Source organism: Bactrocera neohumeralis, chromosome 6, assembly GCF_024586455.1.
Source record: "Bactrocera neohumeralis isolate Rockhampton chromosome 6, APGP_CSIRO_Bneo_wtdbg2-racon-allhic-juicebox.fasta_v2, whole genome shotgun sequence".
Taxonomy (NCBI): Eukaryota; Metazoa; Arthropoda; class Insecta; order Diptera; family Tephritidae; genus Bactrocera; species Bactrocera neohumeralis.
The window spans coordinates 76,079,828-76,103,167 of NC_065923.1; the positions used below are offsets into that span (position 1 = coordinate 76,079,828).

A 23,340-nucleotide genomic window follows, 5' to 3' on the forward strand; every position below is an offset into this window, starting at 1 on the left:
TGCAGCAAGCAGCCGCCGAATTCAAGCGAATACAAAAATGCTTATAACTTCTAAACTACTGGTCGTAGAGAAAATATAAAAATGCAGAAATTTGCAGAATCGCATGGGGCATATTTCTATTGAGGAAAAAATAAATTTGCATTCACCCAGAAATTTAGAAAATTAAAATTGTGTCTCAAATCGCCGGTTTTTGAGGAGGAAATCGTCAAAATGATGCTTTTTCTCATGTGAAGGTGTTGAAATGAGGTGTGGGAAGATTTCCGATTATCTCTCTACTTATTCTGAGTCCAAAACTTTCAAATTCGAACATTTTGTCCAGAAACGATCAGTTTTTGATGACAATATCCAACTTTTTCTTTGATAATGCTTTTAGACAATTAGGCAGTCCAGATCTGAGTCGTTTAGATGCCTTAAATATTTATATCTAAATTTTCAAGAGATGCTCTCCTCAGCTCGCTCTGTAGCTGACATACAAAATCAATCAACACTAAAAAATTTGTATTTTAATGTACAACGTATCTTTATTAGCTATGTACAAATATGTATGTATGTATGTTTGTATAAAGTTCGCTCTGCATAACATGTGAATACTTAAAACTAGTGCTTTACACACGTTTACGACTCGTGGACAGATTTTCGTTTATTTCATAACCAAAAAACATTCGTCATCAGACGCGCGTCTCATAAACACAACTGTAAATTGGAAAGAAAGAAAAACGAAAAAGAGAGGAAAATAAAGAAAATGTGAGAGAAAATATATATAATTTAATTATTACTTTTTATAATTTAATTTGTTTTGTAATTATCAATATTTTTTAAATTTAAATTTTTTTTTAATTATTAATATATTTTTTTAATTATCTATTATTTTCCTTTATTATTAAAACTTAATTTTTTTATTGAAATTTTTTTTTTTAATTATTAAAATGTTTTTTCTTAATTATTAACATATTTTTATATTAATTATTTTTTTTAATAATTGTTTTTTTTTCTTAATTTTTAATATTTTTTTATTGTTATTTTTTTTTAATTATTAATAATTCTTTTTTTTTTAAATTATTAAAGTGTTTTTTTTAATTATTAACATACTTTTATATTATTAATTTTTTGAATTATTTTTATTTTTTAATTATTGATAATTTTTTTATATTATTAAAAATTGTTTAAATTATACATTTTTTTTTAATTACTATTCTTTTTTATTATTTATTTATTTATTATTAAATATGTTTATTAATTAAATTTTTATTAATAATTAAAAAAAGTTCAGCATTGCATTTAACTACAACATTTTATTTGTGTAACGGTGTTTTTACAATAAATACATAGTTTATGCAGTTGCAGAAGCTTTATGCTCGAGCAACCAAACGAACAAAGTACTAGAATATGCGCTTATATGTATGTATGTATGTATGTATGTATAGTACATATGTAATAATTTAGTTAACTTTCGTAGCTAAATGTACGAACTAGCATTTAGCATGAATTTCTAGATGACATAACTTTGCAAAACTTTGTGATGGCGCTCAGATATTGCGCCGGTGAATGCAGGTAAATATGTATGTATGTATGTATTATTGTTTTTTTTATTAGTTTAGAGAAATTTAGAGGAATTTGAGTTTAGTTAAGTGCCGCTGCAGTTGGCGAAAAAATGTTAACGGTACATACAGTAAAAAAGAGCAAATGCTTCAGCAATGGAATGGGTAGCAATGAAATGGTAAAGTTAAATGTTCATTCTAGGTATGAGAAATGCGCCAAACCTTAAGGAGAGGTTTGCTGTTTTTGGAAAATATCACGTAATACCAAATAAATTTGCAAATTTCTGTACCTAACGGAAACAAATTTAATATTTTTTTAATTAATTAAAAAAATAATATTTTTATTAATTTTTATCAGCATATGATTTTTATGTTTGCTAAAAGCCTGCTGCAGCCTGCCATATCAGCTGCTAATAGTCAAAATTTCTGCTTTATCAAAAATATTGTGTCTATATCAACCCTTCAACCATGTGCTTTATTAACAAATTTAGGTTAGGTTACCTTGCAACCTTTCGCTTTAATATCAAATTTACACGCGTGCAGCTTAGTCTGTGTTACAATTATTGTCAGCGTTTTTCATACCGTCAGTTTTACTCGCACGAAATATAGGTTTATGCATACTTTTAGGAATTTTTATTTTGAATTGGGAATTTAATTTAATTATATTATTATTTTATTTATTTATAATTTATTAATATTATTACATTTATTTTTATTATTATTTTAATTATTATTATTATTTTTATTTTTTATTTTTTTTGTTGCCAACTTTTTCAGTAAAAAGACTGTAAAATTATTTTGTTTTTAAATTTTGTGTTTAATTTATGTTACGATTATTATAATATCTTTTATAAAAATTATTATTATTATTTTTTATTATTATTATTTTATTATTTTTATTATTTATTTTTTATTATTTTTATTATTTATTTTTTATTATAATTATTATTATTTTTATTATAATTATTTCTTTTTTTTTAATATTTTTATTTTAATTAATTTTTTTTGTTGCCAACACGTGTACATAAATAATATTTTCTTTGGTTTTAAAAATTTACATGTAACTTTTTCAGTAAAAAGAGACTTTTATTTTCAAGCACTAAAACTTTTTTGTTTTTTTTTTTTTGTTTTAATATACAAGACAGCAAAAAATACTGCCTCCGAGCTTTAAGACGCCGGCAATTGCTTGAAGAAAGTTAAATGTTGTTTATTGTATTATTATGCTTACTATTCCTACAATTAAGACGCTTAACATGTGCCTAAGTTGGCATTACTTTAGTCCCTGATGCTATACTTATATAAATCTATATGCTAAAATAACCACAAACCACTTTCTAACCTCAAAATATTCTGCAAAATTTTTTTCTACTTCTTACTGTGTCACTTAAGAAAGTGCTGCTGGTTTAAATGACATGCCACAGTTGTTAGAAATGCTAATTTGCGAAATCTATGCAAATGTAATGAGTATGAGTCGCATACTTATATGGCAACACGGCTGTAAATGCAGCAACGATTAACGGTGTAACTTTCGTTTAAGCAAAATTGGACTTTCAACTAAACGTTATTAACAAAATAAGAAAATAACAAACAAGAAAAAACATTAAATTCGGTGGCACCGAATGCAACAAAATTTGCATTACAAGGATTTGACTTTGTTCGAACAGTTTATATGGCAGCTATATGCTATAGTGGTCCGATATGGAAAATTTCTGTATATATTTTGACGTTGATTTAGAAAATAATATATGCCGATTTTCGTGAAGATATCTCGTGAAACGCAAAAGTTTTCCATACAAGCACTTTATTTCGATCGTGCAGTTTGTATGGCAGCTATATGCTATAGTGGTACGATATCGGCCATTCTGACAAATGAGGACCTACTTGGTGAGAAAAGAACGGGTGTGAAACTTCAGATCGATATCTCAAAAACTGAAGGACTAATTCGCGTGCATATATACAGACAGACGTACAGAAAAACGAACAGACAGACGAACGAACGGACAGACATACGAATGAACGGATAGACAGACAGACATGGCTAAATCGTTTCAGCACGTCATACCGAACATTTAAATATATACTTTATAGGGTCTCTCACATTGCCTTTTGGTTGTAACAATCGTCGTGTACCCTGTGCAGGGTATAAAATTAAACTACATAACTAAAATATCAATATAAAAATAATAATAATACACAATTAGAACAATGCATGCGTTCAAAAATGCCTGCTTCTACAGCAGCACAGCTTAGCAGCGTTGGCGTTAGCAGCACATGCCAAGCGTCAGCGTTCGTTTACAGTTCGTTTGGTCGCATTCGTCCGTACAGTATCAATACAGTGTACAATCAGCAATAACGTTAATGCAATCACTTGATAATACTCGTTAGACTGGTGTACCCAGAGGGGCCGTTGCTGCCACCAGCACTACCGCTACCCACACGACAACGACCGCAACAACAAACTTGGCGCAGCACATCCAGCACACCGTTACCATCAAAGTCATCCATGTTGCTCATGAATACACCTGATGTTAGGTCCTCGTCGGTGCGCGTGCCCACAAATGCCTTCAGATCCGAAATCGGAAAACCATCACGATAATAACACTTGATCGTATCGTAGGCGTCCATGATGACCGAGATGAATAGCGACAGCACAACGTATATGTACAAAGAGATGAAGGAGTACAGATAGATTTGACAGAACCACCACAGCCAATCGGCTTTGGATGAGAGCGTTGCGAAGGTGGCAAACATATCGTCACCGTTAATTAATGAGAACAGACACTCCGACGTTGTGGCGAGCGAACGGAACTTCATGTGATACGGACCGAGTATAAGCCAGCCACAAAAGGTGAAGCCGGCATATATGAGCAGCGCGGCGAGCAGAAAACGTAGTATTTTGGGTGCGGCACGTTTTAATGTCAGTATGACGACGTTGTATGTCTTGAAAAAGCCCAGATAGCGCAAAACGCCGAACCACACAAGCAGATTGCCAACGCCCAGAAAGAGTGAACAGGTGTCCCATTGATCCACGACAAGGAATTTGCGTTCGATTTGCTCTTTCAGTGACGAACCGATTATGAGCAGCAGATCATTGATGATGATCATCACATACCTAGCAGATAAACAAATACAAATTATTATATAAGCTTGCTTATTTTTCACGGCTTGGACTCACCAAAAGTTCACAAACTCCATGCGTCCCTCGAAGCTCAGCTCTTTGTGGAATTGCATGCGGAAGAAGTTCACCGTCTGGCAGCGCAGCAAATAGGCACGATAGAGGGCGCGCGAGCACAGCGCGAAGGACAGCAGGCACACCAACAACACCAGTATATTCAGCATGCTACGCAAAGCCTCATCAAACTCCGCATTCGAAATGAATTCGATATCACCACGGCAACGCAAGCGTTGAGCGTCCGCGTCGAGCGACAGCAGCATTTGGCCGTCGTGATCGCGATTATCGAAGAAAATCGTCACATCGAACTTGTAGCAATCGGGCGCGGATAGCGGACCACCATATGACTTGAAATTCACCGTTTTAATGGCGAACACCAATGTTGCTTTCACCAGCGACGAGAAACTCACCTCGACACCATTCTGCTTGAGGTACGCCTGCACGCCGAGCGTTGTCACATTTGGCGGCAAGTACAAACAGAACTCGGTGATGTCGGGATTGAAGATGTACGACTCATTGAAGCCGAATATCGTGCCCTCGCGATAGTTGTAGAGACAGAGATGCAGCGGCGCCATTTCATTGTTTTCGGTGGGATAATCGTAGGGTCCAATGGAGCGACTTACATTGGCGTAACCGCGCACCGCATAGTCAATGGTGTCATAGAAATCGGATTTTTCATACAAGGCGAAAGGACCCACGGACGGTGGATAGGATTCCACTTCGCGTGACGAGTCCCAACCGCGCAGAAACAGATGCGAAAACGCGATGCGATTATCCCAGGTGTAGTTGATGTGATTGTAGCGTGAATGCGCGAAGAGGCACAGTTGCATGGTCACCAAGATGATCTTCACCACCTGCAAGGAGTGAAAAGAATTTGTTTTTGTGAATTATATTGCATATTTAAAAGACAGTGATGTATCGAGGTGGACTGACGTCACTCAAATTTATTTTCTAACAAATCTTTTTCTCATCATTCATAATAAAAGCATTCATGATTTTTATATAGATATACATATGTATGTGTATAATATGGGAGCGAACGGATTTCCAGCTCATTTAATAGATTTCTGAAAGCTTTTCATGCAATTAAATAGTTTAATTACCCCATTTCTCAAAAAAAGTATATATATACAAATGTGAATGTATTGGTGCATCACTATGCATATAATACATATAGTACTACATAAATGTATGTGACGCCTACGACTTTCTGAATGAATAATTCTCTAATACACGATTGCATGATATTTTGATGGATCTATCATCACACATGCTAGATAATGAATACATATTTACACATAACCTAAACAGACTAAATTATAAAATGAATGAAAGTCGGAAAAAATATAAAATATATTTATGAATGGTCAGTGGTACGAACTGCGTCGATTGTAAATGCGAACTAGGCCCCCAGTTTTCGAGATTTTGCGCTGAAATTTCGCACATGTTATTTTCTGTACAAGAAGTTTTTTTTTTGGCAAAACCGTCGATAACGGACCACTGCTGCAAATAGCTGTCATACAAACTGAACGATCAAAATCAAATTCTTGTTTGGAAAGCTTTTTTATTTGACGAAATATCTTCACGAAATTTGGCATAGATTGTCAACCAAAGCATCGCTAATATCTCCGAAGAATTTGTTGAGATCGGATCACTATAGCATATAGCTACCATTCAAATTGAACGATCAAAATCAAGTTTTTGTACAAAAACTTATTTATTTGCGCAGAGCGGCCATATCGGGGCAGTCAAAATTTACCGTTTTTCTTGTTCCATTACAAAATTTAAATACAATTAAGTATTCGGAATAAAAACATAATATTAAAATTTGTAAATTTAATCGAGTCAACTCATGAAGAGTTTTTATATATACATATAATTCAATAAATAAATAAAATTATTTCAATTTCGGAGAAATTTATCATAATTACAATGATTTACACGTCACTCGCCATTAGTTATATCAATTACGACAACTTTTTCTATCAATCTGGCTATTCATTAAGAGAGCTTTAGACAAACTGACAGCGATGACGAATATATAATACATCCATATAAATTATGTATATTGGTCACATCGAGGAAAAAAATATATAAATACATCAATGAGTTATAAATAAACAAAAATTGATGTATTTACAAACAAATATACCTATTAATATTTATATTTAAAGATGTGCTGTGGTGAATATGGTCAGATTGAAGAAAGATTTATTTCAGCGTTAAGAGAAACAGCTAGTTGATTTATTATTGGCATAAATTTTAATTATATATATTATAGTAATAAAAGGGAGAGGAGATGCAGAGATAGACTGCACCCTCTACCACCAACAGGTCGTCCGGATGGTCATGATGACCCTCGTAGGAGAGGAATGAGTGGTGCCAGTCTAAAATGGTACCTAAGACACATCCAGGAGGAAAGAACTCCTGAGGAAGCCGAGAGAACAGTGCTTCCCCTGCCTCGAAGGTGCGTAAGGGCGTAAATACTGCACCCGTAGCAAACGGAGTAGCGGAGCTCGGAGTCGCGGGCCAGTCAAAGCAAATCCAACCAGTAGGACCGGTTTTGCAGTTACTTAGTTTACTAACCTATAAGCTTTTTTACTAAAAATCTTATTTTGCTATCAAAAGGGCTAGGAAATGTATATTTTAACTTTGTATTTCTTGTTTATATGTATGTATTTCTATATTTATATACAGAACAGGTACAAATGACATAATTTAGATTAAAATAAATTATTATCGTGTCGAAGTGCTGAACATACTACATTATCTATTTTAATTTAAGATATTTAAAACATTGGAAAATTACTTGCAAACAATTGAAACTAGCGCTAACACGTTTTTGAGGAAAATTACTTTAAGTATAGTGAAGATAACAGTAAATAACTGATTATTAGAAGCAAATTAATTACAATATTTTTATATATACACTTTTTTAAAAAAAAACGCATAAAATTTGCAAAATCTCATCGGTTCTTTATTTGAAACGTTATGTACATATATTTTTTTGTTGAAAATCGTGATTCATAAGCGAGCACAAACATACAAGTCTTCCGAGCATATTAGTAAGTTAGTGAAGCCCCACAAAAAATAGTCTAAAGGCGTTAAATCGCTAAAAATAATGAATTGTTCTCATCGATGAAATAAGTTCTTTCCCTCAAAATGGCCATAGAATCGCGAGCTGTGTGGCATGTAGCGCCATCTTGTTGAAACCACATGAGTCAACATTTAAATGAAATTTTACCCGATATATACATATACATATTATATATTTTTTCTGAAAATCGTGATTCATAAGCGTACAAGTTTATATTTAACCAATTATTTAACTTATTATTTACCCAAAACCCAAGGGCTTTTATCTAACCGTAAATGAGCGCTGTCGAACAAAGCTAAATGGTGTACTTGTTAGTTGGCAATAGATAAATAACACAGAGAGATAACGAAAATGCGCATGTAGCTGTAAAATTATGTACTTAAACCGAGCCTTGAGCATTTTTGAAAATTATTTTTTTAATACCAGGCATTATTTTTGTAGAAAATTAGCACTGACCAGCGAAAGCAGGAAAATTTTTACACAAACTCATACATTCACCAAATATAAGGGCAAAATATGACATACATACAATATATAGTATATACATACATACATATATATACATATGTATGTACATGCGTCCCGGTTGTGTCTGTTCGCCTTGCAGTGGCATATAGCGCCTAGTCGCATTTGACTCAGCAAGATAATGAGGCACAAACTGTACATTTAGTTCACGTTTGCGAACGTCTTTACTTGCGCCGCCAACAAAGAAGTATTTTAGATTAGAAATGATATAAATATTTGCACATATTCAGAGATTACATATTTACAGTTTGATAAGACTTAATACATAGTTAAATGTGGTCTGCATATATGCATCACATCGCATTAAGCTATGAAAACTTGTATATGTAGATGGTTGAAAGTGTTTTGAGATAACATGGAGTTTGATTTACTGGAAAACTTGGTACAAAATATGGGTTTTTCCAATAAGATTGATACGATTTCTTTAAAAAACACACACACACACACTACTTAATAGAGTTAAGTGCTGAATTTAACATTCTTCAAATGGCCTCCACGACTTCTTTCGACTTCGATGAACTCAATTTTCGAGTAGTTTTTCCACTAAATCTCGTCGTATGTGATGAACAGCATGTTCAATATTGACTTCTAAAGCTGGACGAGAGTTGTTGGTGTTGTAGCGGCAGAAAAAATTCCTGGTTCTGGGTTGACATTTCTTGGCCGAAAAAAAATCCGGGTGCGTTTCGGTTACTTAGACCCGACTGACCTGGGAACATGAGTTGAAGAGAGTCTTAGTCTATTACTAAAGACCAATGACTTCAAATAGTCTCACAAGTAGTAATCTAATGGTGTTAAATCACAACTTCTTGGAGACCATTCAATGTCACGGTTTCCTCAAACAATCGAATCTTCAAACTTGTCTCGCAATAAGCCGGTTGTTGCACGTGCTGTGGTGGTACAATGGCTTCAGTTCTTGAGTCAGAACAATTTTATACAGATGCAAGCCCAAATCCTTCTTCAAAATCCGCCAGGTTGTGGTTTGAGACAGTCCCAATTCCAGAAAAGGTCTTGGGACCGAAAAATTGCGGTGTTGTTGTAGTCGTTGTAACGGGTATTTAATCCCCGTTAGGATGGTAAGAGTTAGAAAGTTGTGGTCGACGTCATCCAACGGTAGGCCAAAGAAACGTGCTGTTTTGAAGGGGTCGGAGCAAAGCGAGAGGGGTGTCAGATAAGAATGGCTAGTGGAGCATGCAAAGAGATGACTAGTGCAATGCGGGGACTCAGGCTCTATTCTGGATAACTAGGAGTTTAACCTGCTATAGTATACAGAACGAAGCTGCGCAAGGGACACCCTCGGTTCTCGCGGCAACTCGAGCTCTTCGTCTGCAGTGGGTGGTGGTTGACTCTAAGTGAAGATGTTGATGGCTCCACAGGGAATAACTGTCAGTGCTTGTCGGAAGTTAGTTGCGTCCGAAGTCCGGTCGGCGTAGTTCAGGTGACTGCAGGGATGATTTCTGCGAAAGTATTATGCTCCTTAACTGAGAGCCGGTGTTCGATAGGAGCACCAAGAGGCAGCCTGTCGTAGTGCGGAGAGCAATGTTCTGACAAGTTTGCAGCTTCTTCGTCTGCGTTTCACTGCATCCAGTCGACCAGTTAAGGACCGGCCGGCCGATTGCCTTGTATGTTTCTTTGCCCTTTCTTTATCTGCTGCCGACTAGCGACTTGAGGATTTTGTTGTGGCTCTGTACTTTGGCGACAATCGTGGTCGTTAAAATTTTTGGGACTGCCTGTACTCCTTCATCCAGTTTGTGAATATGATCACTAGGAATTTAGTGGGGGATAGTTTTAAGTTCCATGCAGCGAGGAAGCGAGAAAAGTTAGAGATATAACCGTTTATATTTGTTACGTTGCGTTTCCCTCAGGTGGTTGCGGTAGTTTCGAAATGTAGAAGTTACAAAATAACGGGGAGAGGACACCACCCTGCGAAACCCATAGTTTACGGATGATTGACGACCGCACAGGTAGTCCATAGTCCACCTCTTCAGTCCTGGAGGGGGCGTAGATTTTTCGATATATTCAAGTAGCGTGTTGTGTGATTGACTTTGTCAAAGGCTTTTGACTACCCTACGGGAATCGTCCTCTCACAGAGTGGTTTTCGTTAAAGGCCAGGAATTATTTAGGCATTTATGACGCTACGTTCTGTAGTGGTACTGTACACTTTTCGGTAGGTATACAGGTGGTTTTCTGGGCTCAGGTGGTGTGTGAAAGTCGGTAGTACCTTCAGTGCAACCGTAGTTAACTATTTTCTTGTTTATTCAATATACTATACTATATGTATGTATATATTATACCGCTGACTGAGTCACAGGTGCGAATTATTTAGTTCAAGTTTACAGAGACATGGATTATTTGTTAGCATTATTTAGTATTTACTCAAATGATTAGCGTATTTGAATATGTTGGACATACAACAGCTGACAAATTTATTTAGCACATAGCCGCACGGTGCTACGATAGACAAAATAGCGAGCGAAATGTTTGAAAGTTCAAAAAATTATACAGAAATTACATATAATATTTAGATTTTTGCATGAAGTTATATGAAGTATTGCAAAAATTGTAGGCGTATCTTGCAAACTGATAATTTTAATACGTTTAAAATATACTGCTGCTACTGCTCCTTATCAATTACCTTCACGCAGCAAACAGCAAGCGTTTTACAAACTAATTTGCAATCCAAAGCGCAGAGGTTGGTTCCAGTTGCATTGAACTATTTGTTTTTACAATGAATATACAATACGCTTGTACATATTTGTGTGTAAATTTGTACACCTTGCGTTCGTAAATAATTTTTTATGTCATCATTTACATTCAGCGCACATATTGACGTGCTTATATGAAATTGCGGACAATTGTACGTATATATGTACATATGTATATAGGTGTGCAGGTTTATGTAATCATTTGTAAATTTGTTTTTGATATACAGCTTGAGACAAAAGTGATGCTTTAAACACCAGTTGTATTATCGTACTTGCTGCTACATACATACATAATATATATTTGCATGCCTACAAACACCAGTGCATGACGACAATTGAACAATGTGTTTGCATTTAAGGAAAAGTTCCACTTGGTAAGGTGGGCGGAATGTATGAAGTCACACTCAAGCCAGACTTATTTATACAAAGCCAATTAATGAGCGCACTGTAAATATACAAATATACATAAATGTATATGCACTCACATGCCGTGTCAATAAACCGCAAGCGCAAAATATTTTCGTATGCACATTTAAATATTAAAATGGAGCTGTAAGCATTTTGTTAAAAATATCCACTTATATATATGTATATACATATACATATGTATGTGTGTCGGAGTGTTAATACATACATATATAATCGCGATATAAAAAATTGAAATTTGGTTGTAAATGTCACCTGGGCAGTGCTATACGATATGAGGAAAAACCGCTAAACAATAGATTGCAAGTGAATGTGAATTTTTTTTTATATAGCAGTTTTTGTTTTTATACAAATACATATGTATATGCATAGTTTGTATGTATTCCATATTTAAATGGAACACTAATTTGGAGTTTAATAGGCTTTATGGCATACACTGCTGTCTTTTAAAGTTCCAGCAATGAAATGCTTAACATTTACTTATATTTATTTGAACGTGAATTAACACACAGCACAAATATTCGATAAGCACTTCCTGCATGCAAGCATGTTTTGGGATAATTGCATACACCAAATTAAAAGCGAACACAAGCGTCATAAACTTCATTAAGAGACTCTGCGGTTTCATTGAATACATCTTTTAATTAAGTATTAATTTACTACATAAATATAATATAAAAGTATTAGGGGATATTTGTTTAAAACATTGTCAGCTATCATTTATGGTGGTGCCTTTTATAATTCCTTTGTAAATAACAATTTCCGTGATTATGCTACAGAATTTCGTTTCCGTTGTCAGTGTCAAAATACACAAATGTCTTAAACAGTTTCACATTCATGACTGTTACTCATTACGCGACAGTTACATATTTTTAATTTAATTAACACCTAGAGCTTATTTACAATTAAATTGCATAAAGCAAAATTACTTACCTGCACCACGAATTTGTATGGGAACTTGCGACGCGCATGCCACTTCTCGATCGGATTCATGAAGAAGAATTGCAATTTTCGTCGCATCCGCTCTTCATTGTAAGAGGACATAGGCGAAGCACCTTCCATGTTAGTGGAGCCTGAAGGCTGTTCATTGCCACTCTGCTCTGCACCATATTGTGTCGCGGAAGGCGCGAAAACATTTGGTTGTTCGTTTTCGATATTTATGCTGCCACCAACTGTCGCACTTGACCTTGGCTGATTTCTGTGGTATTCATCATCGCTTTCGCAACGCGAATTTTCACCACTGCTTTCATGCCTGCTACTTTCACCCCTATTCACTCCGCCAACAGCACCTGTGCCAAGGTTTACCTGCTGATCTACGTTGCTGTTACGCAGCGTTGCGTCATAGAGATTTGTTTGGGGCTGTTCTTGTACTGGTAGTTGTTGGGGAGCAGCTGACGCTGTTGCTCCACCATAACTCTGCATCTCAATGCACTGCAAGAGTGTTTACTTTGAGGTGGGGTTTGGGGATTTTTTCTTTTGCACTCACTCGTAGCAAAAGAAAAATCACCAAAGTGTTTTGTGCTTATGTTTACAATCGTCACTTTGTTCGCAGTGTAATTGCTTTTTCACTTCCGTACGCGTTCGTATAACTTTATCAACTAAATTGCGAAATCAATGAAAATTTAGAGGCAGCACTTCGTTTAATTTTTTTTTTTTTGTATTTTGTTTTTGGAGAAGCAGCAGTAATCAGCCTTTTACGTATCTTATATTTTTCTGCCTTTGTGTTTTGATATGAAAGATAGAATAATTAACAGATCTGTGGGGAAGAGGAATATACGCGAAAATATGACATTTGTTGACAGACTTCGAAAAAAGTGACATTTCGTACGAAAATATCGAAGAAGCAAAAATGCATTGCTTCCATGCAGGGTGTTTCACGGTATTTATTTCGGAATTTATTCGTAAAAATTTATTTATATGGCTCTGTTAAGCTTTGTTAACTTTTTAATTATATAAACGTGTTAATTTTTATACCATGTTCAGACCGAAAATTTAAAAGATTAGATTATATTTAAGCATTTCATAACCCAACAGTGTTCCCACTGCCGTTAGAAAGATCAAAAAACAGCTGTTATTGTCATTCAAGAGTTCACATCGCTTAATATTAATCAAAAGAAAAGACTGTCATATAGTATTTTGAAATACAAAGACGGTTTTTTTTAATATTTTCCATATAATAGAAATAATGGATGCATTTTTTCATTTGTTAAGTCGGTTTTCAGATGAAATTAGATTCATTGCTTTAAAAAAAATTTGTTTGTTTACATTTTTTTCCCTTTGTAGTGTCCAAATCTGCTGTGATAATGTAACAGATTTCCAGTGCTGACAAGTAGATTGCGCAAAATCAGAGTCGCACAGAGAGATTTAGCGTGGATCAGTTTGAAATCATTTCAATGAAGTGATTTGGAACTGTAATTTTTGTATGGCGAAATCTTGATAAATTTTTAAGATTAGTGGGATAATCCATTCAACATCCGAAATCGTGTGATTAAGTGTCGGTCTGAACATGTTATTAGAATTTAAGACAATTATGTGTACTTTGCCAATCTTTAAGTTGTTTTTCTTGCTAATGCACAATAGATGTCGCTGTTTACAGTAGTTATTTTAGTTTTAATCAACGGCAACACGGAAGCGTCTTGAGATTTTTGCAAATCATTCTTCCGCCAAGTATTTCTTTTATTAAGTGCGGGTAATTTGGTAATTTTTAAGAAATTTTTGCTAGTGTCCATCAATACTTATTAGTGATACATTCAAATTAGTGTTATTCAAAGTGTAAAGTGTAAAGTGTAAACGAATTAATGCTGTGCTGTCATTAGCATGGCCCCGGCTTTCCGGGTCAATTGACCGCAGAAAAGTGCAGACGAATTCTCAAAATATAAATAGTGTTCAATCAGAACATCCGGACCAGAATGTAAGTGTAAACTTTGCTAACCTCGTTTGTTATTTTATCAAATATCGCTGCTAAAAATCTCTTTTCTAGTGATTCCACCTCGTTTTGAAGGAGTTACTCCGCCAAGCATTTGGCCGGAGGTCACTCCTCACTTTTAAATATGCAACTTAAGTCATGTAAACATTAGCGGTAAGTGCCATTTTGAAATATCTTATTAACAACAACATTAAGCGGCGTTAAAGCTGCTTTTACAATATTAAATATTTTGTATTAAGTCCACTTAAGGTTATGTACAAATGCTTATACATACTTACACTTCATGTCAAACGATATCTAAACTTCACAAGTATTTAAGGAACATATTAACGGGTGATAAATAGCACTCCAAATTCTTTTCACCTCTCATTCGTTGGTGGTGGTGACGCAAAACTTGCTTATTTAGCCAGAGGCTGAAATCGCATATGTTATTTGTGTAGGGCAACAGTAAATTCCTGTCAAATTAAAACCTGTAGACAAACAATCATTAATCGTTTCAATATATTAAGGTAGTAAGCCAACAATTTGCATATTTTTGCAACACTTTCCTCTTCACGCACTTTTGCTATACACACAGACACTTATCTCAGTGGGATGTGTGCAAATACATGAAAAATTATATTAACACATATGTATGCAGGAATATATTCTGTTGTAAAGTAATGTAATTTGGCTCATGACAACTGTTTTGCCTTACAATCATTCAAAATGTACATATGTTGCTGGAGCGATGAATGGCAAATTTGCCTGACTCCGTATGTGTGAATTTTATCAAATTTTATTATAATTTATAGTAAATACTTTAATCGAGAATTTTTTTTGTAAATTTTTTTTTTAATTTATGTTTAACAGAGATTCTTCTCGCTAATGTAATCTTTTTCTAAATCTTTTGTAATTTTTCATATTCGTTTCACTTTAGGAAAACAATAAAACACGCTTGACATTCAAATTTTTTGTTTTTGCATTGTTAAGCGATTGGCTAAAAAAGATTAAAGCTTTGATAGCACTTGTCATTCTTTGCCTGTTCTGGCAAGTTTTTTTTAATAGTTTCAAGCCACGGTCTTTTTCTGTTTGTGGCTTTGCTGTGCCCAGCTCTCTTTGTGTTGAGCTTGCTCGGTAATCATGTTTTCAGTAGAACTATTCGCTGAAGCTGTTAATGGTTATAAATTAGAATGAGGTGGTATATTTTTTGTTGTTATTTATTTGTGTTAAATGCTTTCTTTTCATTTTTGATAATAAAAAAAATATTTTATCTAATAGTAAAATGAAGCAGGCATCACTGGAGGTGGTAGAAAGGGGATTAATGTGATTAAAGCCAGATTTATTTAAAGAATATATTTGAAAAAAAATTTAAGTAAGAAAACCTAATAAAAAGATAATAATTTGTTTTAAGAAATAAAACATATTTTGTAGAAATCCTAGTTGCTGGGAGGAAGACGAGGTGGAAATATCTGGCTTTTGCCAGACTAAAGTTGAAGCAACTCGGTAGCCATACTTTTCACGAACACCGCAAATTGTCCGGAATTGATATTAGTCAGTTCAATAAATTTGTCGCCGTCGAAATAACTCGCTTCTTAGGCCTACCGTTAAGAGATTGTAATGACAGTTAATTTATTGCAGTCTTTAGATAACAACAGAAACATCATTATCTTGATTTTGACTGTTTAGTTTTCATGGCAACTACATACATATGTAAATGCTATAATGGTCTCATCTTCTTCCGTACAACTTCTGCAGATGGCGTCTGGTAGGATTCCCAGTAGAAATAGAGCAATGGATCATTAAAAGCCCAAAACTAGGGAGAGCTTAGCTTTTCAGAGTGCAAAGACATCACTAGATCTGTTGTGAGTGATCTTGGGCTAAAAGGCTTTTGCGACAGCTCATGTACCGATGGTGGCCCAGCTCTGACCAAGCTTCCGCGAAGTACAGCTAACTCCCTCGCCAGTATATGGGTAGAGAAGAAGCCGCCAGAGTTCGGTTTGGTGACTTCATGATACAAGTGATCCGGTATGAAGTCTAACTGAGCGAGTGCGAAGTGTGCAGACCCGTGTTGTTTTGGGAACCTAGACTCTCTGAGTCTGATGGTAACTTTTGTAGCTATACAATATGTGTAGATGGCGATTAGTGCCGTGGTCGGAAGATCCCAACAGCGAATTCCATAAGCCTAATGACCTGATAGTATGCAGGGCAGTGTCTACTGACTTGCCTTTACAATAAGCATGTTTCGCTTATTAAGACAACAACATATAATTTTTCACACCTCTTTAAATTATCTTTACATGTCATTCTTTAATATCCAATCCCTTTGTATTCACGGACATCCTGCGGATATACCTATAAGCACACACCCTTGGCTTTTTATTGAATTTGAAAAATTATTTTCCAATGCTTTTCCACAAACCCACAAATCTACAGCACTCGAAATGTGGACAAAACAATGAGCTGATAATTGAAAGTGCGCACGGTTCAACGGCTCCTTCGAAACCCTCAATGATTCGTCACATTCCATGAATGCATTCACAATTATTTAGAACACCTCACCGCACACACACTTGCAGTTTCCATGTTTGCGCACAATGAATAGGTGCTTAAGCAAAAGCCTCGCACAAAAAAAGGTTGTTGTTGTTGTTGTGACAGGCGTGTAATTTCATTTATTGCATTTTTTCAATAAACACGTTTCCCAACGTTTGAGAATTCATACAATACATAAACTCAACTAATGCTGGGTTCCATCCCAACACCGCTAACCGCAGGAAAATCACGCACGGCACAACGAAAAAAGAGCAAAAAACAAAAAAAAACAACAACAACACAAGAGGCTGGCATAGAAAAGATGAATTTATTGAGGATTGCTGCGCAGCCGAGGAAGACAGCTTGCGGCAGAGGCGACTATAAAACGATAAAAGAACAGTTGGTTGGCGATGACGTTGACGACCTTTCTACCTTCAGCGACACCGCACCAACGTCAGGCACTAGCTGTAGCCGCACAATGCGCGAACAGCGACCTTAGACAGTTGCTGTTGTTGTTCTTTTTGGCCGGTACTGAGTTACCAAAACCGCATTTTACAAAAAAGAAAAGAATAGAAAATAACAAATGACTCCAAATCAATCAAGTCGTGCGCATTGTTCGCTGCCTGCCTTTGCCAACGCATAGTTGAAATGTTTCGGGTCGGTTGGTGAGGGCAGCGAGGATTTCCATAATAAAGGCAATAGAAAAAAGAAGCGAAAAAGAAATATAATAAAAACAAAACAAAAAACAAATCACCACAACAGTAAATTTGGAGTGCATGTTGTGTTAGGGTTGAGGAAGCAATCAGATAACCATCAATTTGGTTTGCTCAGCCACAACCTCAATGCAGTCACCACTCCATCAAATGCAACTTCAGTCGGTGTGTCTGTCTTATGGCCATGCATTGCGGCTTTATTAGGCACAATAATGTGATTATTGTTGTTTTTGTTATTTTCTTATAATATTTTGTTATCTAATTTTCTGCCGAAATTCCAAACTGTCACACGCTTGACAACTGCCAGCACATCGAGAACTCAACAATTTGTGACAAATGAAGCCTACATTTTTGGAATTCTCCAACGATGAGTCGTTCCATACGCGCGTTAAACGCTGACCCATCGATATAAACTCTGACTCGCGCTGCATTGTCTGGTTACCGCGAAAGGTACTTGATACTGGGCGCGTCCAACAAGTGTCTAGCCGCCCATTACGTGTTGGTGGTTTCATTAATGGCGATTTAATTTAATTGCTTCCTGAAAATGCTGTTAAAGATCGAGTGTCTTTTGTGGCACACAATGACGTGATGAGCGCTTATGTGGGCAGTTAGAAGACACAGTCGTAGTTTAAGTGCTCGTAAAAATGAGTAATTCCGACTAAGCTGTAAACTATTAGCATTAATACATAATAAAGATGTGTTTGATGAGCATATGTGTATGTATGTATGTGTTTAGTATTAAAAGTAATATTGATATTTCTGATTACTGTATTTGGCCCTTGTCGTTGCTACTGATTTGTCATGCAAATATAGTACTCTCCTTGTCCCATCCATCGCATTTCTTGGAACCGGACATTCCAGGTGCATGTCTCTCATTCTGAGTTGGCGATCAGAGAACTTTACTCACTTGCGTGAACTTCTACACACAGATCCATTGTGATTCACGTTTAATTTCTTCATTTGACTCAAAACGCTTTCCCCTGAACGATCGTTTGAGTTTGCTGAATAGACAGAAGTCACACGGAGTTGCGGTACGATTTTGATTAAAAATTTGGTGAAAGACTCACAAAGAATCTGTGCAGTATGCGACGATACCTTATCGTGGTCTAAAAAGTCTATAAAACCAAGAGCAAACGACGCTTAACACTCACCTACTATTCCTTGTTGACAGTTTGGTCGGTCAGAAGGAATTCGAAGTACACCAAACTTCGATAATCGAAAAAAACTGTCCCCATAGCCTAGATTTTTGACCGATTTGATTTGAAGTAGTTTTTTGGGCTTTGGCACAACTTTCACGATATTCGGCCGATTCATCGTCTATTTCCGGGTTATAAGCTTAGATCCAGCGCCATATGTTTCATGTTCACTGGCGGAGCGGGTTTTCGAAAAAAATTTAGTGATTTTGGAACCGATCATGCTTCATCATTCTTAGGCTCAAATTATCTTTCAAAATAGCTTTCACTGATCCTTCCGATATTCCACCGATGCCAGTAGGATCTCTGACTGTTAGTCATCGATTCGATGTTAGTCATCGAAGCACCAATTCCTTTATTTATTGACAAGTTGGTTATCAGTTAATGTTGATGGCCGTCTTGGACGTGGTTCGACGTAATGCTTTCTAGGTAGGAAGTAATCTCATTCAAAGTCTATAATATCAGTTCAAGCTGAGTATTATAGTTCTATTTCTAACAAGACTATATGAAATCTCGAGGTAAGCCAAATAAACGAAACAGCGCTTATTGGATTTTAGCCGCTTCTTACGACAGGCATATCTTACTGCGGGCAAATTATATCCCTACCCGCTGGGAGAGCCCGAAATTTAATGAAAGTCTTACTATTTTTTGCCCACATACCAACTTGGTCGATAAAATTAAGTTAATTACCTTCTTATACCCTTTTATGTTCTTAGAAATGTACCTGTGCAGGGTATTTAACTTCAATGCAGTAGACGTTTACTTTTTTTCTCGTTATTGTTGTAATAAATATGCAGCACTTTGCTTCGCCTTATGATACTCCCTGCAAGAACCTCGAGGCAGTTTAGAATATTTTCATACTACAGCACTGTCCGAGCTCATACCGATTCCGTAATGTTGTGCTATTTTCAACATAAGCACCCATGTGTTTATAACGTGTACATTCCATGTATTTATGTCTTCGGTCATAGGCATCGGCAAAGCTCAAGTACGTGAAAAAGGTCGGTGCCACCGCCGCAACGGCATTGATTGCGAATATCTGACGCACGAAATGAAGAGCAAAACAGCAGAAATCACAAAACAACAAACTATGTACAAAGTAGAAAGAAGGCAGGCTGCTGTAATGGCACAGCATTTGCGCATGCGCACGCGCACATTCCAGTCCAACACTTGCAAAAATTCCTGCCAGTACTAAAATTAAAAACAAAAACTCAAAAATGCGCAAAAACAATGCAGAAAAAACGCAACAACGCTGTTGTTGTTGTTGTAGTTGTTGCTGTTGATACTGCCGCCGTCGCTGCTGCTGTATACTTATCAATTTTTTTAATAACAATTGCCAGCGACAGCACAGCTACAACAAGGAAAACAGTGAAAAGGCAACAACAAAAACAAAAACAGAAAATAGAGAGAGCTGCGAAGTTAAGGAAATAAACAAGCGAAGAACGGTGGCAGCCAAGATTCGAAAGCAAAAGCAATGTAATTTTACAGCCGCACAACAACAACAACACCAGCACAGCAACAAATGCCTGCAAGTGCATACATACAAACATTTTTGTTTTTGCTGCTGCAGCAACGCCGTCAAGTTAAGCGAATCAACATAGTTGTATGTTTTATTGTAGTTGTTGGTTTTTATTGTAGTTGTTTTTGTTGTAGTCAACTTAGTCACATAGCGCGCTTTGAAAGCTGAGACGACAGTTCAATGGCCAAAATGCCAACAACAACAACAGCAACATCACACAGCATCTCAGCAACAAGGTGCAACAGCGCTCACACTCGCAGCCTTTGCGAGCTGGCTGACTGCACTATTGCTCGCCGCGTGTGCGCTCGTATTTTGCCCGCAACAAAGTGTAGCCTTCGCCTTCCTGGCGATTCATTCGTGTTGCTTTCATTCGATGCCTCGATTTCGCTGCTCCTGCGCACAAAAGGCCAAAATGCAGTTGCAACGCAGCAGTCACCAAGCCGACTCACAACAACTATCAACCACCAGCAGCAGCAACAACAACAGCTAGCGATAGGTGCAGCTGTACCTAGCAACAAAAACTGGCCTGCAATTCATTTCAGCGCATTTTATGCCACTCAACGCAGCAATGCAGCATTTCACCCTGGAGCCATGAGATGTGCGCGCCAGGCGCTCGCAATCTTGTGCGCTCTGCAATGGAGGTGCTGCAGATATTTTGCTGACGATGTGTAAGCGTTGTCGTAATTGTTTTTGTTGTAGCGGTTAATTAGTCCATGCTTGGATGGTAAGGTTCGGGTTGGTTGTCAACGAAATCATCTAACGGTAGGTCCAGGAAACGTGCTGTTTCGATGATGTTAGGCCATAGGAAGCGAGGTGTTGGATGTGTGGGGTTCGCTGGGCACACAAAAATGTGGTTAGGGTCATACGTAGTCTTATCGCATGCTGGACAAATATTTGGCCGGGGTCGAGGCCATGGTCGATGCTGAATAAATAGGAGTTTAGATAAATGGATGAGGATTGCACCGCGACCTAAGGTGTATTGTGGGCTGACAAATAGGAGTTTAGCTTGCTACAGTATCCAGTACGAAGGGCAAGGGTCCTTCCTCATTCTCTTGGCAACTCGAGCTCCAAGTACGCCATTCACTGGAAGGGAGTCGGTGAAGGTGGTGATGCTTCAATTGTAAATGACCGGCAGTACGTAACAGAAACTGCACTCTTTTGTGGCATTTACTGTTACTTCTGGTATTCCAATTTGCTTTGGTTGGCTCACGTCTGGAAAGCTACTTCAGAATATTCGCTTACGCGTGCCGACCTTGCAGTTTGCCAACGAATTTCTTAGCTTAGTTCTTTCGGCAAAGCCCTTCTATTATGAAGATCCAACAGCCCGGCTTCATCCTAACCTAATGTTATGTATATTTTAGATACTTATACCCGGAGCAAGGTATATTTAAGGTTGCTACGATGTTTGTAAGACCCAAAAAGAAACGTCGGAGGCTCTTTAATATATATGTATATATACTATATATATATATACATATATTATCTGCATGATCAGCTCAGTCGGTTTAGACATGGCTGTGTGTCCGCCCGTCCATCTGTATGTACGTTAACTACGCTCTCAGTTTTTCTTTCCTCTTTTATAAGCTATTCATTTGTTGGAACCGCTGATGTCCGACCAATACAGCATATAGCTATCATACAAACTGAACGATCCAGGTCAAATTCTTGCATGGAAAACTCTTTTATTTGACGAGATATCTTCAGGAAATTTGGCAAGCAGTATAACTTAATGAAACGGTACCATCTCCGAAGAGATGGTTTAGATCGGACGATCTTTGCTTACAGCTGCCATACAAACTGAACAATCGGAATCAATTCCTTATATGGAAAACCTTTTTATTTGACAAAATATCTTCACGAAATTTGGCACTCATTATTACTCAAAGCAACGCCTAATATTCGAAAAATTTTACTGGATCAGACCACTATATCATATAGCTGTTATACAAACTGAACGTTCAAAATCAAGTTCTTGTATGGAAACTTCTTTATTCATGAAGCAAATTCTAGCTTCAACTGCCACTAAACTAAACATTTTGTCTTGTTTCATAAAAGTTTGTGCCACCGCTGCAACCACTGCTGCTACATCGCCTCCAGCCGCCATAAAGACATTACATTCTTCTGCTGCTTACTCTAACATGCGCCCAACCACGTTGACTGCTGCCTCTTCGGGCGTACATTTTCAGTGTCTACGCTGCATTTTATATCCAAAACAAGTCGAGAATTTGCGCGCCTGCCAAGGAATCTCCAGGGACAGCAGGAGAGGCGGCACGCCGTTTGTCGTTCGCCGTCTGGCGGCTGCCAGCAACTGCTGCTCGCTCCAGCGCCACCAACGGAGGAGCCCGCGACATCATACATACACATACACATTCAAACACGCTGCGACCATTTCAGTTTGCTTGCACATTTTTTAATGCCAATAATTACATGCAATTATTGTTATTATTACAATATTATTTTTATATGTCCATCAGCTTATTGTTATTTTTTAATTTTGCTCGTTTGAATTTTATGTTTTTGCATAGTTTGAAGGAATTTCGTTGCCACAAATGGCCCACACCTAAGCCGCCGGTGCCTTACGTGCATTTGCAGACATTCTCAATAGAACTTTCATTGCCACTGTTTCCCCTGTTTGTATGCGTGTGTGCGTATGTGTGTATATTCGGAACATTAAACCACTTTCGTGTGGGCGAGGCGTGCTTTGGTGGGGTGTTTAGGACCTCTTAGACAACAAACAGCGTGAAAATATTTTCTCGAATTTCAAGCGAAGCATGCTATTGGCTTTTCTATTAGGCCACAAATAGCTTGTGTTGGTAAGCTGTGGCAAATAGCCGTATGCAGCATTCAAATAAAGTCGATCTAAATGATTTCATTGAAGGGCTTTTGTGGAACACCCAAAACAACTTAAAGAATTGGAAGCAGCAGCTTGAAGCTTAATGCCCGCCATTTGTAAATTTAATTAATCCTTGTGTATGAGAATTAAAGTATAATGATTTATAAATTTAATACAAAATAAAG

General features: G+C 36.7%; 2 protein-coding genes across 3 annotated transcripts in view; one reads left to right on the forward strand and one right to left on the reverse strand.

Annotated features, from left to right (window-relative positions):
* Positions 1–495: 495 nt before the first annotated feature.
* LOC126761043 (mucolipin-3-like) lies at positions 496–13,215 on the reverse strand. Of its 2 annotated transcripts, none has more exons than XM_050476935.1 (4): positions 12,394–13,215; positions 4,714–5,564; positions 3,917–4,650; positions 496–693 (listed from the first exon to the last, which is right to left on the reverse strand). In XM_050476935.1, exons 1-4 carry the CDS (start codon positions 12,880–12,882, stop codon positions 641–643), a joined length of 2,127 nt encoding a protein of 708 aa, XP_050332892.1. In that variant the 5' UTR covers positions 12,883–13,215; the 3' UTR covers positions 496–640. The 2 variants fall into 2 exon arrangements, with proteins under 2 accessions (XP_050332892.1, XP_050332893.1); XM_050476936.1 differs by having other exon boundaries at positions 3,907–4,650.
* A 1,041-nt stretch (positions 13,216–14,256) lies between these two features.
* LOC126761591 (ankyrin repeat and BTB/POZ domain-containing protein 2) overlaps positions 14,257–23,340 on the forward strand; it is a 106,826-nt gene continuing 97,742 nt past the window's right edge. The window contains exons 1-2 of the mRNA XM_050477904.1: positions 14,257–14,371; positions 14,441–14,539. The gene's annotated coding sequence lies outside the window, so the exon portion shown is untranslated. The remainder of the gene's footprint in view (positions 14,372–14,440; positions 14,540–23,340) is intronic.

Excerpts from the sequence above, each read along its gene's own strand:
- LOC126761043 (XM_050476935.1), bottom strand. The coding sequence starts at position 12,882 with ATGCAGAGTTATGGTGGAGCAACAGCGTCAGCTGCTCCCCAACAACTA. Across the intron at positions 5,565-12,393 it reads CATACAAATTCGTGGTGCAG|GTGGTGAAGATCATCTTGGT; the intron begins GTAAGTAATTTT and ends CACTCCTTGCAG. Across the intron at positions 694-3,916 it reads TGGGTACACCAGTCTAACGA|TTGTGTTTATGAGACGCGCG; the intron begins GTATTATCAAGT and ends TCCAATTTACAG.